Source organism: Octopus bimaculoides, chromosome 1 (assembly GCF_001194135.2).
Source record: "Octopus bimaculoides isolate UCB-OBI-ISO-001 chromosome 1, ASM119413v2, whole genome shotgun sequence".
In the NCBI taxonomy this organism is placed as follows: Eukaryota; Metazoa; Mollusca; class Cephalopoda; order Octopoda; family Octopodidae; genus Octopus; species Octopus bimaculoides.
The window spans coordinates 17857312-17870987 of NC_068981.1; the positions used below are offsets into that span (position 1 = coordinate 17857312).

The following is a 13676-nucleotide window of genomic DNA, read 5'->3' on the forward strand; positions in this document are numbered from 1 at the left end:
ATGTAACAATGTTCCTGAGAACTGAGTTCTCAATATGGGTTCAGTTCTCACCTGGAACACTCTACCTACATTACAAGATACAGGTATGGTTATATGGTTAAGAACTTCGTTATGGAAGCTCAAGTTTCTGAATTTGATTCCATTGCATCTCATCTCTGGCATGTGGGTTTTTTTTTTTTTTAAATTGATTTAAACCTTACAAGGGAAATTAAAGAGAAAGCCCTGGAAAGAACAAGATTTAACAAATGTATTAATTTAATGTGTAAAAAAAAAAGAGGAATGAATTCTGACATTTCAGATACTTGTCTTTCACCATCATCATCATCATCATCATCATCATCATCATCTAACACGCACACTCGCACGCGCGTACGCAGGCAAACGCACGCACACGCGCACACACAAACATGTGCTTGAGGATGGATGTATGTACAGCGGCATTATTGTATCTGATTTATGAGTAATACTGAATGGAGCATTGTTGGGAGATGAAGCATTTTCTGGTCTTGAAGGGAAGGGTCGGTCAGAAAAATAAAGGCAAGCTATATCTATAAATTTAATTCCAGAAGAATCCACTTCAGCTGATAGGATTTAATATCTGAAGTTCATTAAGATGGGAAGCTGGCAGAATGTTTCCCCTCTTTACGTTCAGAGTTCATATTCTGCTGAAGTCTACTTTGCCTTTCATCCCATCAAAGTCAATAAGATAATTAGGGGGTGGGGAATTTCACAATGCCAATTTTTGGCAATTTTCCGGAACCTCCGTATCCTAAAACGGGGATTTTTTGTAAAAAAAATTACAAAAATAAACAAATTTGGGACAAAATGGGTGGGGGTACGGGCGGAAGTCTTTCCATTACCAGTTGAGCACTGGATCGATGTAATCGACTTATCCCCTCCTCGAACTTTCTGGCCTTTTGCCGGATTAAAAAATATTATTTTCTCTCACTTATATATAAGTAAAGTCTGAGGTTCAAGGAAGCTGATGAATACCTGTTTCAACAATAAAAATTCTTAGATTAATAATTTTATTTTCTCTTAGGCGTGGACTTTTGCGAACTCCCCTTATAATTATGAGATAAATTTTATTATAATACGAGCCCAAGCCAGAGTAAATTTTTTCTCAGTCTTGAAGTTAGTGGGATTGTCCAAGGAGAATGGAAAGAGGCCCAATGGATTTACCCTCGGCCTTTGGGTTAGAAGTATGTGATGCCCTTATTAATGATGCTTTTTCTCTATCACAAAAACTAAATGTCGGGGAAGAGATGGGATTGGTTACGTTAGTGTTGTAACTGAATGAGATCCTGAAAATATTGTAATTTGTAGGTGAATTATCTATTTTAACCTGCAGCATTCGAGACGTTTGGAGAAGCCGAGCCGCTAACGACGCCGGAGTTCTATCTTACTGAAGTATGAAGTGTTTGTTATTAGAATGATTCGCTCTTCCGACACCATATCCCAGTGATAACCCACGGCAAGACCGCGATTTATATGGGGACTTCGTAAAACTTAATTTAGAAAAAAATTCGGTAAATTTTCAGATTAACACCCGCACGATTTTCACTAGGGTGTTAGGGTGGGAATTCCGTCCCTAACCCTAACCCTAAAACACTAACCATAACCCTAAAACCCTAACCGTAACCCTAACCCTAATACCCTAGTGAAAATCGTGCGGGTGTTAATCTGAAAATTTAGAGAAAAATTCCAGTATTCTCTGTATAAAATGTGTAACCGAGTGAGTGTGTGTGCATTTTCGACACTTATATTGTTATTGTATTCTTAATGAATAAACATCACCGATCATGTACTGACATTATTTAATTATTGTAATCTAAATGAAGTTCATGACATCACTTATTTTATCTTGAACAAACTAAAGATTATTTCGATCCATTCCACCAGTTATACTTCAATTATTATTATTATTATTTATTTTCCCAAACACTACAATTTTGACAGATATCTATTTGCTGCGGATCTATATTTTCTTCTGTTGTCAAAATCAGATTTCAGTCGGTAAAAGAAAATAGTTTTATTTGGAATAATTCCTTCATTAACTCTTTGTTTTAACTTTTTCAATATGTTATGTACAACTCTGCATATTAATACACAATCGCTTTTTTTTAAAGATTATGCTGTATGTGTTTAAATGACGAGAATTTAAGTCCGCAGTAAATTGCGCGGGTAATTTGTTCTTTGGATCCATCTGTGTGTAGAAGCATTTAGATAAAGGAATCTTTTAGATCTGTGCTTAAGACAGGATGGGAACTCTATCAGAAGAACTGAAATCTAAATTTCAGCTGGAAGATGACGAAAATGATGTTTTGGATAAACGTAAGTGAAAATTGCTATATCACAGTTATTGTTTTATTGACTAGTTGCGTGTTATACAGGCAAATAATTCTACACTAATTAGTACTATTAATGTATATTTCTCTATAATATCTGTCCTCGTACTTATACAAAACAAATCAGTATTATTTGCGTAAAATAAGTGCAAGTCTTCGATGAAAGTTGGGTCGACGAGTCGGTTTCAATCTTCGATTGAAACTGATTCACCGACAGGATTGTAACTGGAAAAACATTGACAACTTCCATTTCCATATATAACTGTAGATTTGTGATTGTCTCGCTTACAGAAATCTGTGTAGTGTAGTGGTAAAAATCTTTCGATTTCAATTCCTAATTACTTACCGACCATGAAATTCTAGAATATCGCCGTTGTAGCTATTTTAACACTTCGAAACCTCTACCTAGACGACATTCCCATGTCTCTATTAAACATGTAACATCCCAAATCTCAACAGTAAAAGATCATCTGGATATGCAAATGGCGCAGTCTGTTGCTGCAGCACAGTTCAAATACGCTTTCTCTTTTACACATACACATTTTCCCACTTCACTCCCAAAACCAACCTAACAAACACAGTAGCAACACTCCCAGAACACGACTGCAACACTCCCTTTCGTTCAGATCAGACACATCAGCAACACACTAGAACAGTAACACAAGACTATCTCCCCACCTCATTCAATTCAAATATATCTACAACACCACAAAACACTACCGCAATGTCATCTTAAAAACATAACCTTCTTTCTCAGGCCAGAGACCTCTGGGTCTGAGTGTGAAGGATAATATTCTTGAGCCCGTGCAAAATTCATAATAAACCCAAAGTTAGATGTAAAATCATTGTCCTCCCACTCTTTTATGTTCGCAGGGTTGACTGGATCTTCTCTTGTGCTGAATTTCGCTGTTGCAATTCTTTGCCATCTCTTCTGAGGAATTCAGCCTCTTGAAATCATCTTTTATCACTTCTTCACTTGTCTTTCTTGTTGGTCCCATTTCAGCTGGATAAAGGCCCAGGCTAGCTTTGGAATGTAGATGACTCCTATTTGAAATTATTTGTTAAGGCGAGAATGATATATTTGGATATGTAATGTTAACCTGGATGAGTGGTTGAACATGAACAACATTAGCTGATATATGCAAGAGAGACAACTGAACTGATAAGGACACATGGTGTGGAATGGTTGAAGTGTGCTTTGTAAAAAGGTGTTATGTTCAGGCAGTGGATGGTAGTGTTGACAGAGAAAACTCATAGAAAACCCAAGAAGAAATTGTAAGGTTGGATCTCAGGCTTTGGGGCCCCTATAAATGAAATGATATAAGATCAAGATAGATCCTGTATCAATGAAGCAGAGCAGACCAATCCAAACCAGTTCAACCTGGAAAATGAACATTAAGCATCGTTTTGTTGTGTATAATCATTTAAGTGTACATTAGCTCCATCCTTGTTCGCCATTCATTGTTTCCCTGTCTCTAATTATCTGACACTCTTCTCTCATGCTCTTGCCAACTTACTCACCACCTTCCTGATCTTCAGTCCCTATTTTCTTTTCTACTCACTGTCTTGTACCTTGCACCTTGATAGTAAGTACACACACTTTGTCACTGTCATCTTTATTTCTCTTTCCAGTTACTTCACCCACCCTTATATAATGTAGGGTAGCCATGTATTTCCTCTACAGCAAGACACATGTTCCTATCCCTCCAATGTACTTCTCAACACATGACTTAAAAACCACTTCCCTCTCTGCCTAGTCATACTATCTTCATCATCATCATCATCCAGTGTTTTAAATCCAAGTTTTGTCTCTGTTAACGGGGATGGCCAGATCTATCTCAATAGCATAGCAACCAAGGTAGGCAGGTGCAGCCCACCCCAACCTTTGGGCTGGCTGGTGCCCATTCTCCTTTGCCGTCATGAGGCTTTTTTGGAGCTGGATCTTCTACGAGGAGCATGCCCTTGCTTACCTCCAACCTCAGTTTCTAGACATGAGTGGTCTCAAGACCAAGGCCTCTACTGCAATTTTTAAGAAATGTGGTTGGAAACTAGCTCAGGAAGGCAGGGACGCTACTGCCTGAAGCTCCTTTCGGAGCCTCCTGACCCTCCTTGTATTATAAATTTCTTTTGTGTGGATTCTGCGTACACTAATGGATTTCTACAAGTATATCCAGTAAAAGGAGTATTCCTTCTGTATGATAGCACATGGTAGCCGATAACCATTGAGGGGCTTTGAAATGCATGGTAAAAATATATGCCAGAATGAAAGAATGATATTAAATTATTAAGATGATGATAATAATTAACCATTGCATGAGATCATCTAAATCTATGAGTTATGTTTTTATTTTCAGTTTATGAACTTCTTCACAGTTACAAACTGGAAGTCAGTGACTTACACGATCACTGGATCGCTTTCCTCATGACTAAAAAAATGGATTTAGTTACAAAACCTTCACTGAGGTTGGCTTCAATAATGCAGAGAGATGTAAGTGACCCTTTGGTATTGTTTAAAGAAAATTTATTTAAAAATTCTCTCTCTTATCATATATAATGATACTAGGTCTTATATTTGGTTGTCCGGAAAGTTTGTGTCGATTTTTAAAGGAAAGAAAAAAGGTTAATAAATACTTTCCATTACATTTTTAATCAACCAAATATGAACCATTTTGTTGCACAATGCGACTCCATCTTTCCTTTAACTTGAAAATACCCTCTTCCCAGAAGCGAGGTGGTTTCATGGCAAATAAGTCGAAAGGTAAGCTACTATAAATCGGCACAAACTTTCCGGACAACCCAATATCTAATAGTTCTCTGTATTATTATGCCTGATAATTTAATTTCTTGTCAATTCTATTTCTTATCATATCTTTATTCTCTCTGTCTCCACACACACACACACACACACACACACACACACACACACACATTTATTTTATGCACACAGACATTCATGCACACACAAACGCATGTACATATGTAATAGAATTACTTTAGATATTCTATCATTGCTAAGTAATTAGTAACTTTTGGTTGTTAAACTTCTCCAGCAGTTCTAACAATTGATAATCACAGCTTTAAATTGAAACTAAACTGTTATTCTTATATCTACAGGTTCTTGCTAAGAAAGCCATTGCTGCCACCACCACCACCAACAACAACAACAACAACAGCATAACTGAAATAGAATCAATAGAAGATCCGTCAGGATTGTATCCTTTTTCGATGTCACAGTCCCTTTGATCTATGCTTCTGATGCCAGTGTTAGGTGGAGCAATGTCTCATTATGAAGGGCTGTGGTACACCAGTACCATCGTTGTATGAGTGTTATATTGGTGAATAATTAGTGTGGGGACCATGATACTGGTGTACAGTTTGTGTGGGATACTGGAACATGAGTGTAGTGTGACTGTGGTACAGTTAGTGTGGGGACAGTGACATTGGTGAATAGTTAGACTGTGGTGCTGGTTAGTATGGGGTCGTGTACAGTTAAAGTGGAAACAGTGGTATTGATGTATGGTTGATATGGGAGACTGGTATTGGCATACAGTTTCTGTGGGAGACTGTAGTACTGGCATACAGTTTATGTGAGATCTGTAGCACAAGGGGTACCTGTAGTGAGGTACTTGTGTGCTGCAACGGTACATTTAGCATATGACTGTAGTTGAAAGCTGTAGTATGTTTAGTCTGAAAGGCTGACTTCTGTAAATTAGATAGAAAAAATACAGTTTTAATTACTAATTAATCTTATAATCAGTAGTAAAATTATACAACCAGTGCTTTATACAACGGTAAGTACTTAGCAGTGTTGCTGAGTCTATAGTTATAATTGTTGTGATATCTGGACAGTGGCAGTTGTCTCCCCTGTAAGACACTGCCATTTCTGATGACCAACAAACTCAGCCTTGTACACTGTACTTCTATTGTTTATACTACATCAAAAAATATGTCCCCATTACCCTAATGTATACCACATAATGTTTCCACTACCATACTGCAAACTACACAATGTCCTATTACACGACCACCACCACCACCAACGTATGTCCTCACTATGCACTGTTTAATATGTCCCCCCATTACTTCATTACACCACAACACAATATGTCCCCATTAACCACCACACATTGTCCTCACTACACATCACATAATATATCCTCATTACCACACCCCCATACACCTCACAATATGTCTTCACTACCGCTACACTACATCCTATACAATATATTTCCTCTATAACACTACCACATGTCCCCACTACACCAGGTCAGTATGTCCTCTTTACCCCATTACCCTGTCTCACAATGTCTAAACTATCCTCTCATACATAACATCCTCTCTACTGCACTACATCTCACTATATAACCAGAATACTGCAAGATGCTGAGAAAGCCTCTATGAAGCCATAATCACTCAGCCAGCTTGAAATAACAGCTGCTTCTCAAATCATATCATGTCATGTTAAAAAGAAAAGGGCACATTGGATATTGTAGTCCTCGGTACATTATGCCTTACACAATGTCTTCGCTAGCACACTCCACCCTGTACCACATGTTGTAACTTACAGACTACACACCACACAATATAGCCATACCCCAGTCCATATACGTTCTGACTTCCAGATTACATTTCATAGCAGAGCAGCTTTTGCTCATTACATTATACTCACACTACAATTTCTGACTGTTATACTATGTTCTTACTGTTACACAACGTTCCTTTCTACCACCTCATACCACATTATACTACCCACCATGCAACCTGTCCTCACTGTCATACCATCAATACATATGTCTTTACTACTACATTGCACACCAAACAGACACCACCGTCATCATCATTATTCTTTTGATATCTGTTTTCCATGTTGGTATGGGTTGGACAGTTCAACAGAAGCTGGCGAGCCAGGGAACTGTGCCAAGCTCCAATGTCTGCTTTGATATTATTTCTACAGCTGGATGATCTTCCTAATGCCAACCACTCTACATAGTGTTCTTGGTGCTTTTTATGTGGCATTAGCATCAATGAGGTTACCAAGTAACTCACAAGACAAGACCCCAGTGTGCTACTGGTACTTATTTTAGCAGCCCCAAAAGGACAAAAGGCAAAGTTGACCTTGGTGGTTGTCCTTGCATATAGGTTATTCTCTGCATCCCTCTGCAGCGGAGTGTTCCTAATCTTGCGAGATCCTGGGTACCTGTGTCACATAAAAAGCACCTGTACTGGTGCCATGTAGATGCACCTGTGCCGGTGCTGTATAAAAGCACCCAGTGCATTGTCTAAAGTGCTTGGTGTCAGGAAGGGCATCTATGCTTGGGCAGCTCTCCAGCTGACCAGCTCCTGTCAAACCATCCAACTCATGCCAGCATGGAAAACGGATGTTAAATGATGATGATGATGAATTTTGCTTGGCATGCTAACGATTCTGCCAGCTTACCACCTTACATTACTGCTTTGTTAATATGGTGTTGATGCATATATGTGTATATACAGGGTTATTCAAAATGAACGAACCGATTTCATTACGCAATGTTTTAATAAGGAAAAGCAATAGAAAACTCCAGCTAAGTCACAAGTGTTTACTCACAATCAGCTTTTATCTCCTGTCTTACAAGTGTTCAATGTGGCCACCACCTGCAGCATGGGCAACATCAATGCGATAAGAGAATTCCTCCCAGATGCGTATCAGCATATCACGATCCAATGAGTACTTCTTTGGCTGTCTGGTTGAATGCTTTATCGAAGTTTTTCCATTTCCCTTCTATGCCAATATCTTCTGGAATCGCCTCAAGCAAAGCAAATTTATTCTTTAGTTCTATAATGAACTTTGCTTTTGATATGCTGATCTGCGTCTCTTATCGCATTGATGTTGCCTGTGCTGCAGGTGGTGGCCACATTGAACACTTGTAAGGCAGGAAATAATAGTTGATCGTCAGTAAATACTTGTGACTTAACTGGAGTTTTCTATTGCTTTTCCTTATTAAAATATTGCATAATGAAATCGGTTCCTTCTTTTTGAATAACCCTGTATATATATATATATACAGTTATAACTATGTTTAATACACTCCTATATTTAGTTTCACTGCTAAATAGACGTGGTGATAAAACCACAGGGCTTTTTACCTTATTAGAATGAAGATTAAACTGTCAGTAAAAACTCATCAGAGATCATTTACATCTCCCCAGCATGATGTCAACTTTAACTCCGTAGCATTCAGATTATTTTGTCAAATGTAATGCTTGTTTATTCACATTGAATTAATCAAGAATTGACTTGTAGCATAAAAATTTTGGTGATGTCATAAGTGGACAGAACATTTTGGCTAAATATGGCTGGTTTAAATGCTAAAGTGTTAAGAAGTGTAGAACTACTAACAAAAGATGTCAGCAAGATTGTAGTTCAACCTAATGGTTAGGTACAGGCTGTGTGTGTGGTTAAGAAGCTTACTTCCCAACCATGTGGTCTTGGATTCAGTCCCACTGTGTGACACCTTGGGCAAATGTCTTCTATTACCTCAGCCTGACCAAAGCCTTGTGAATAGATTTGATAGGTAGAAAGTGAAAGAAGCCCATGACATGTGTGTTGTATGTGTGTTTGTGTGTACCTTTGTTTTGACATCATGTGATGGTTGTAAATGAATATCACTGTCATATAAGCGAGGTTGTTTGTTAACAGTCTTCCATGAAAAATATGCCTGGCCATGAGGAAATATCACCTTGCTTGGAAATAGATGAAGGTCGGTGTCAGGAAGGACATTCAACCACAGAAAATCTGCCTCAACCAATTGTCTGAGCCATGGAAGCATGGAAAAGTAGATGTTAACATGATGATGATGATGATGTATATGATTAACAACTGTGCTTTAGTAACTTAAATCATCAACGAAATATGTGTTATGAATAAATATAAAGATATCATATCTATGTTTAGGGAATGTGTTTGTTCTTAATGCCCTGTTTTAAACAGTAACAAAATCCAGCTGTAATAGCAATTGCTCCAACAAAATGCTAGTATCTTTATTTACCCATTTCTCTTCTGCTCATGTGGGCTTGGACAAATTCATGTGAAACAATAAAAAAAAACAACAGACTTTTTATGAATTCCTGTTGAATTATTTGCTGAAAGACTATATTTTTTTCTTATTTTATTCACTCCAAAAATTATTTCCAAAGTTTGTGTCATTAAAACTCTAAAAACATTAAGAGATGTGAAATAATGTATTTCGTTTTATTAAATTTTTTTTTATTGAGGGTACTTGAAGTAGATAAAGCTGTAAATATTGGGTTACAAAACCTCTTTGAGTAGAAAAAGACGAATGCTGCCTGTGAGACTTCAACCCACATCTTCTGTAGAAAAATTTAAAGGGTTGCTTTGGTATAATGGTAGAACACCTGTCATGTCTACAGAAGATGTGTGTACAAGTCCCACAGGCAGCCTTCAACTTTTTCTATCTAAATGTTTTTTTTAAACCTAATAATGTAATTATCTATAGCTTTATCTACTATGAGTTCTACCTTTAAAAAAGAAAGAAAAAACGAAATTATTTCCCAAAGTATTTTTGTATCATGAAATATTGGAATGTTCCCTCTACATATTACTGCTGATTATTTTCCTTGACCAGTGTCCAGTGAAGATATGATGTCCATGTACAATGTAAAAACACCAAGTTCAGTAAGTAAAAGATTGAATTGTTTTTGTTTGTTTAATGAGATAAAAGTTGTTTCTGATGGATTGCTCTGGTGAATTTTTAAAGTTGGCCAAGTTTAGACCCAGAAAATGTTTGGAAGATTGATCATGGGAAAAGCATCCCTGGAGTAAAGAAGGCATGTCCTTGGCAAGCTTGCAAATAGTGATGAAAGGACTTTGACAAACCTGATTGATTGATTTTGTTATGAAGAAAGTGATGGAAATCTCTTTGGAGTTTTGATTAACCAGTTTTTATTCTTTCCATAAATAAAAGGAAAATACTGTCATTACTGGAAGGTGTTTATAAGCCATTTAAAATAACACACAAAAACCGTTAGATTCATTTCAACATTTAAATTTAATTTGTCAAAATATTTTCTGTGCTGCATCTGAGATGCAGCACAGAATTTTGTCAGTGAACAAATTTAAATGTTGAAGTGAATCTAACAGTTTTTGTGTGTTATTTTAAATGGCTTATAAACACCTTCCACGCTGCAATTGTTTTTGTTCCAGCACACGATCTCAGATCAGGTCACTTGCTATGCAAGTACATCTCCGTAACTGTCATTACTGCAAATAACAAAACATCTAGAAAGTTTGAATGTTATTGTTCTTGGTGTAATTGTAGTAGCAGTCAAAAAGTTAGCTGCTGGTCATTACATTGCTGTTGCTGCTTGTTCATTGTGGCTGTTGTCAGCAGTTGTCTATTTCTATTTGCCATCTGTCTACTGTTTCTCAATGCTCTCTGTCAAGTAACTAAGATGTGCTGAATATATACCGATGGATAGATTCAGAGAGAAAGGCACGGAAAAGTTGGTATTATTGCTGGAGTCAGTTCTGGGTGAAATCATGATTGGTTAGAATTTTCTATTCCGTGGGTAATATTCAGGCAAATCATGACACCAAGTGTAGTAATCTAACTGCTAAATATTCCTGCTACAGATTAAACAAACAATTAATCAAAAAATCAATTAGTTAATTGGTTAAATATTTAACCAATTACGTCTGCCAAGCAGTGTGTGTTAGGAAATCTCTGCTGTCCATAATTCTTATTTAGAATAAATCTGGTTTGACATGTTTTTAACCTTTCTAATGTAGGTGGATGATATTTAGTTAATCTAGAAACTTCTTGAAAGTTAAAATGTTTGAAACTTTCTTCTATGTAGATGTCCAAAAGTAAAAAACGACCAAGATCTCCAGATATTCCCAAGAAGTCCTTAAATACCAGTTTTAATGCACTACTACCAGAACTTTATTCCCCAAAGAGGTAATTAAACTTTTATTTAATCATTCAGTAACTGTAAGGTTAAGGTATTAGACAAGTGACCACATAGTTTGAATGTGGTCAAAGGTTTATCATAGGCCATTATGTCTCATCATCATTTTAACATCCACTTTTGCATGCTTGCAAAAGCTGAAGTTTGTTGAAGATTTTCTATGGCTGGATGCCCTTCCTGTCACCAACCATCAACTCTTTCCAAGCAAAGTAATATTTCCCCATGGCTAGTTTTAGCGAAATTAATAGAAATGGTTGACATTCATTTGCAACAATCATGTGATGTCAAGACAAAGAGACACGTACGTATACTTTCTTACACACACATACAGTGGGCTTCTTTCGGTTTCTTATTTCTTTACTGCCCACAAGGGGATACACACAGAGGGGACAAATGGATTAAGTCGATTATATCAACCCCAGTGCATAACTGGTACTTATTTAATCGACCCCGAAAAGATGAAAGGCAAAGTTGACCTCGATGGAATTCGAACTCAGAACATAGCGGCAGATGAAATACCGCCAAGCATTTTGCACGTCGCGTTAATGTTTCTGCCAGCTCGCCGCCTTTCAGTTTCTCAGGGCTTCTTTCAGTTTCTGCCTACCAAATCTACTCACAAGGGCTTGGTTGATCTGGGATTATAGTAGAACATGCTTGCCAAAGATGCTATGCTATGAGATTGAACCTGAAATCATGTAGATGGGAAGCAAACTTCTTAGTCACATAGCCATGTCTGTACCTTATCTTTATTATATATAAAATCGAATAAGTTTGTGTACTGTAAGGAGAGGTGACTTCTAACAGTTCAGACAAATTGTTGTTTAACCCCAGGATAGTCCTGATTCAGAAGACTCACGAGGGAGTGCTGCAAAGTTCCTGGCTTGAAGGATATTGTGAAAGGCCTGGCTGGAGGCCCAACCTTCCGAGTTCTTTTATAGGGCTTAAGAAAACTGAAGGACTGCTGCATTAAGTGAGTGAATCTGAGAGGGGAATATGTTGAATAAAATCATAATTAACTGATCCTCCTATATTTTCCTTTACCCAAAGCCAAGAACTTTTCTGCACCCACGTGCATCATTAACCCTCTTGTTACCATATTTCTGTTGAAATATACTGCTTTTCATCATCATTATCCCTTAATGCCCGTTTGTCATGCTGGCATGGGTTGGACAGTTTGATCAGAGCTGACAAGCTAGAGAGTTGCACCAGGTTCCAGTCTGATTTGGCTTGGTTTCTATGGCTGGATGCCCTTCCTAACACCAACCATTTTACAGTGTGTTTTGTGGTATTCGAAACATAAATTAGCTTGAAATTTTGATGGAAGGTTTTAATTTAGATCACCTTAAAACAGGAAGGTTGTATCATAGAACCAAGGGCAGTCTTAGGCAGGTTGATATTAAAAAAAGGATAAAGGTATAACTGTCTCATCTTTTATGCAGATATTCTATATTTACAATTGCACTATAAGGTGTAGCCTTTTTATAAAATAGTGTGTGATTCGGAAGAAATTTAACTGTTGTTTTTAACCAATTGTGTGACCAATCAGAGGTTTATTTGTTGGCTCTAGAAATGTATCAGACACCTTTAAATGAAATTAGAGACCTTAATTAATGTTAACTACTTAAATGTCTTGCAGTGCTACTCCTCCACGTATTTTCAAAGATCGCACAAATTCTGGTGAATGTGTTCTCAGTTTTGGAAACGTAACCTCTGCTCATTGGTCAGACACCAGCCTCAAATGTTCCTTTGATCTTTTCGATGCATCTTCAGTTCTTACAAATTCTATCAAATATATGTTTGAAAAGAAACATGACCAAGCTGAATGTAAGTTTATGAATCTTGTTTTCTTCTATGACCAAACATCAACAAATGATTTCTTTAGTTCAGCTGATGATGCTGAAGTCCTTTCATCCTCCTCAATGATATTTTCTCATTCTTTCAGGTCTCTCTAGTTCTGGTTGTCTGCAAACCTCATTAAGACTCTGACATACCAGCTGATTGATTGATTGCTTGATTAATCAAGCACTTTATTAGTCAATTGGCTAACTACTTGACTGATCATTATTGGCACTCCGTTGCTTACGACGTCGAGGGTTCCAGTTGATCCGATCAACGGAACAGCCTGCTCGTGAAATTAACGTGCAAGTGGCTGAGCACTCCACAGACACGTGTACCCTTAACGTAGTTCTCGGGGAGATTCAGCTTTGTCACACTCTGTGTGACAAGGCTGACCCTTTGAATTACAGGCACAACAGAAACAGGAAGTAAGAGTGAGAGAAAGTTGTGGTGGAAGAGTACAGCAGGGTTCGCCACCATCCCCTGCTGGAGCCTCGTGGAGCTTTAGGTGTTTTCGCTCAATAA

At 37.5% G+C, this 13676-nt stretch overlaps 1 protein-coding gene across 6 annotated transcripts in view; it reads left to right on the forward strand.

Moving 5' to 3' along the window:
* The window catches only part of LOC106873471 (DNA polymerase alpha subunit B), a 51178-nt gene that overhangs the window by 15607 nt on the left and 21895 nt on the right, over window positions 1–13676 (forward strand). For 3 of the 6 annotated variants that reach the window (XM_014920853.2, XM_052965550.1, XM_014920852.2), the window contains exons 3-8: window positions 2130–2334; window positions 4703–4836; window positions 5463–5560; window positions 9981–10023; window positions 11205–11305; window positions 12952–13139. In XM_014920853.2, coding sequence (XP_014776339.1) covers window positions 2262–2334; window positions 4703–4836; window positions 5463–5560; window positions 9981–10023; window positions 11205–11305; window positions 12952–13139 — 637 coding nt within the window. In that variant the 5' untranslated portion in view covers window positions 2130–2261. Of the gene's footprint in view, window positions 1–1076; window positions 1203–2019; window positions 2335–4702; window positions 4837–5462; window positions 5561–9980; window positions 10024–11204; window positions 11306–12951; window positions 13140–13676 lie in introns of those variants that run through there. The other 3 variants (XM_052978647.1, XM_014920854.2, XM_052965547.1) reach the window with 3 other exon arrangements.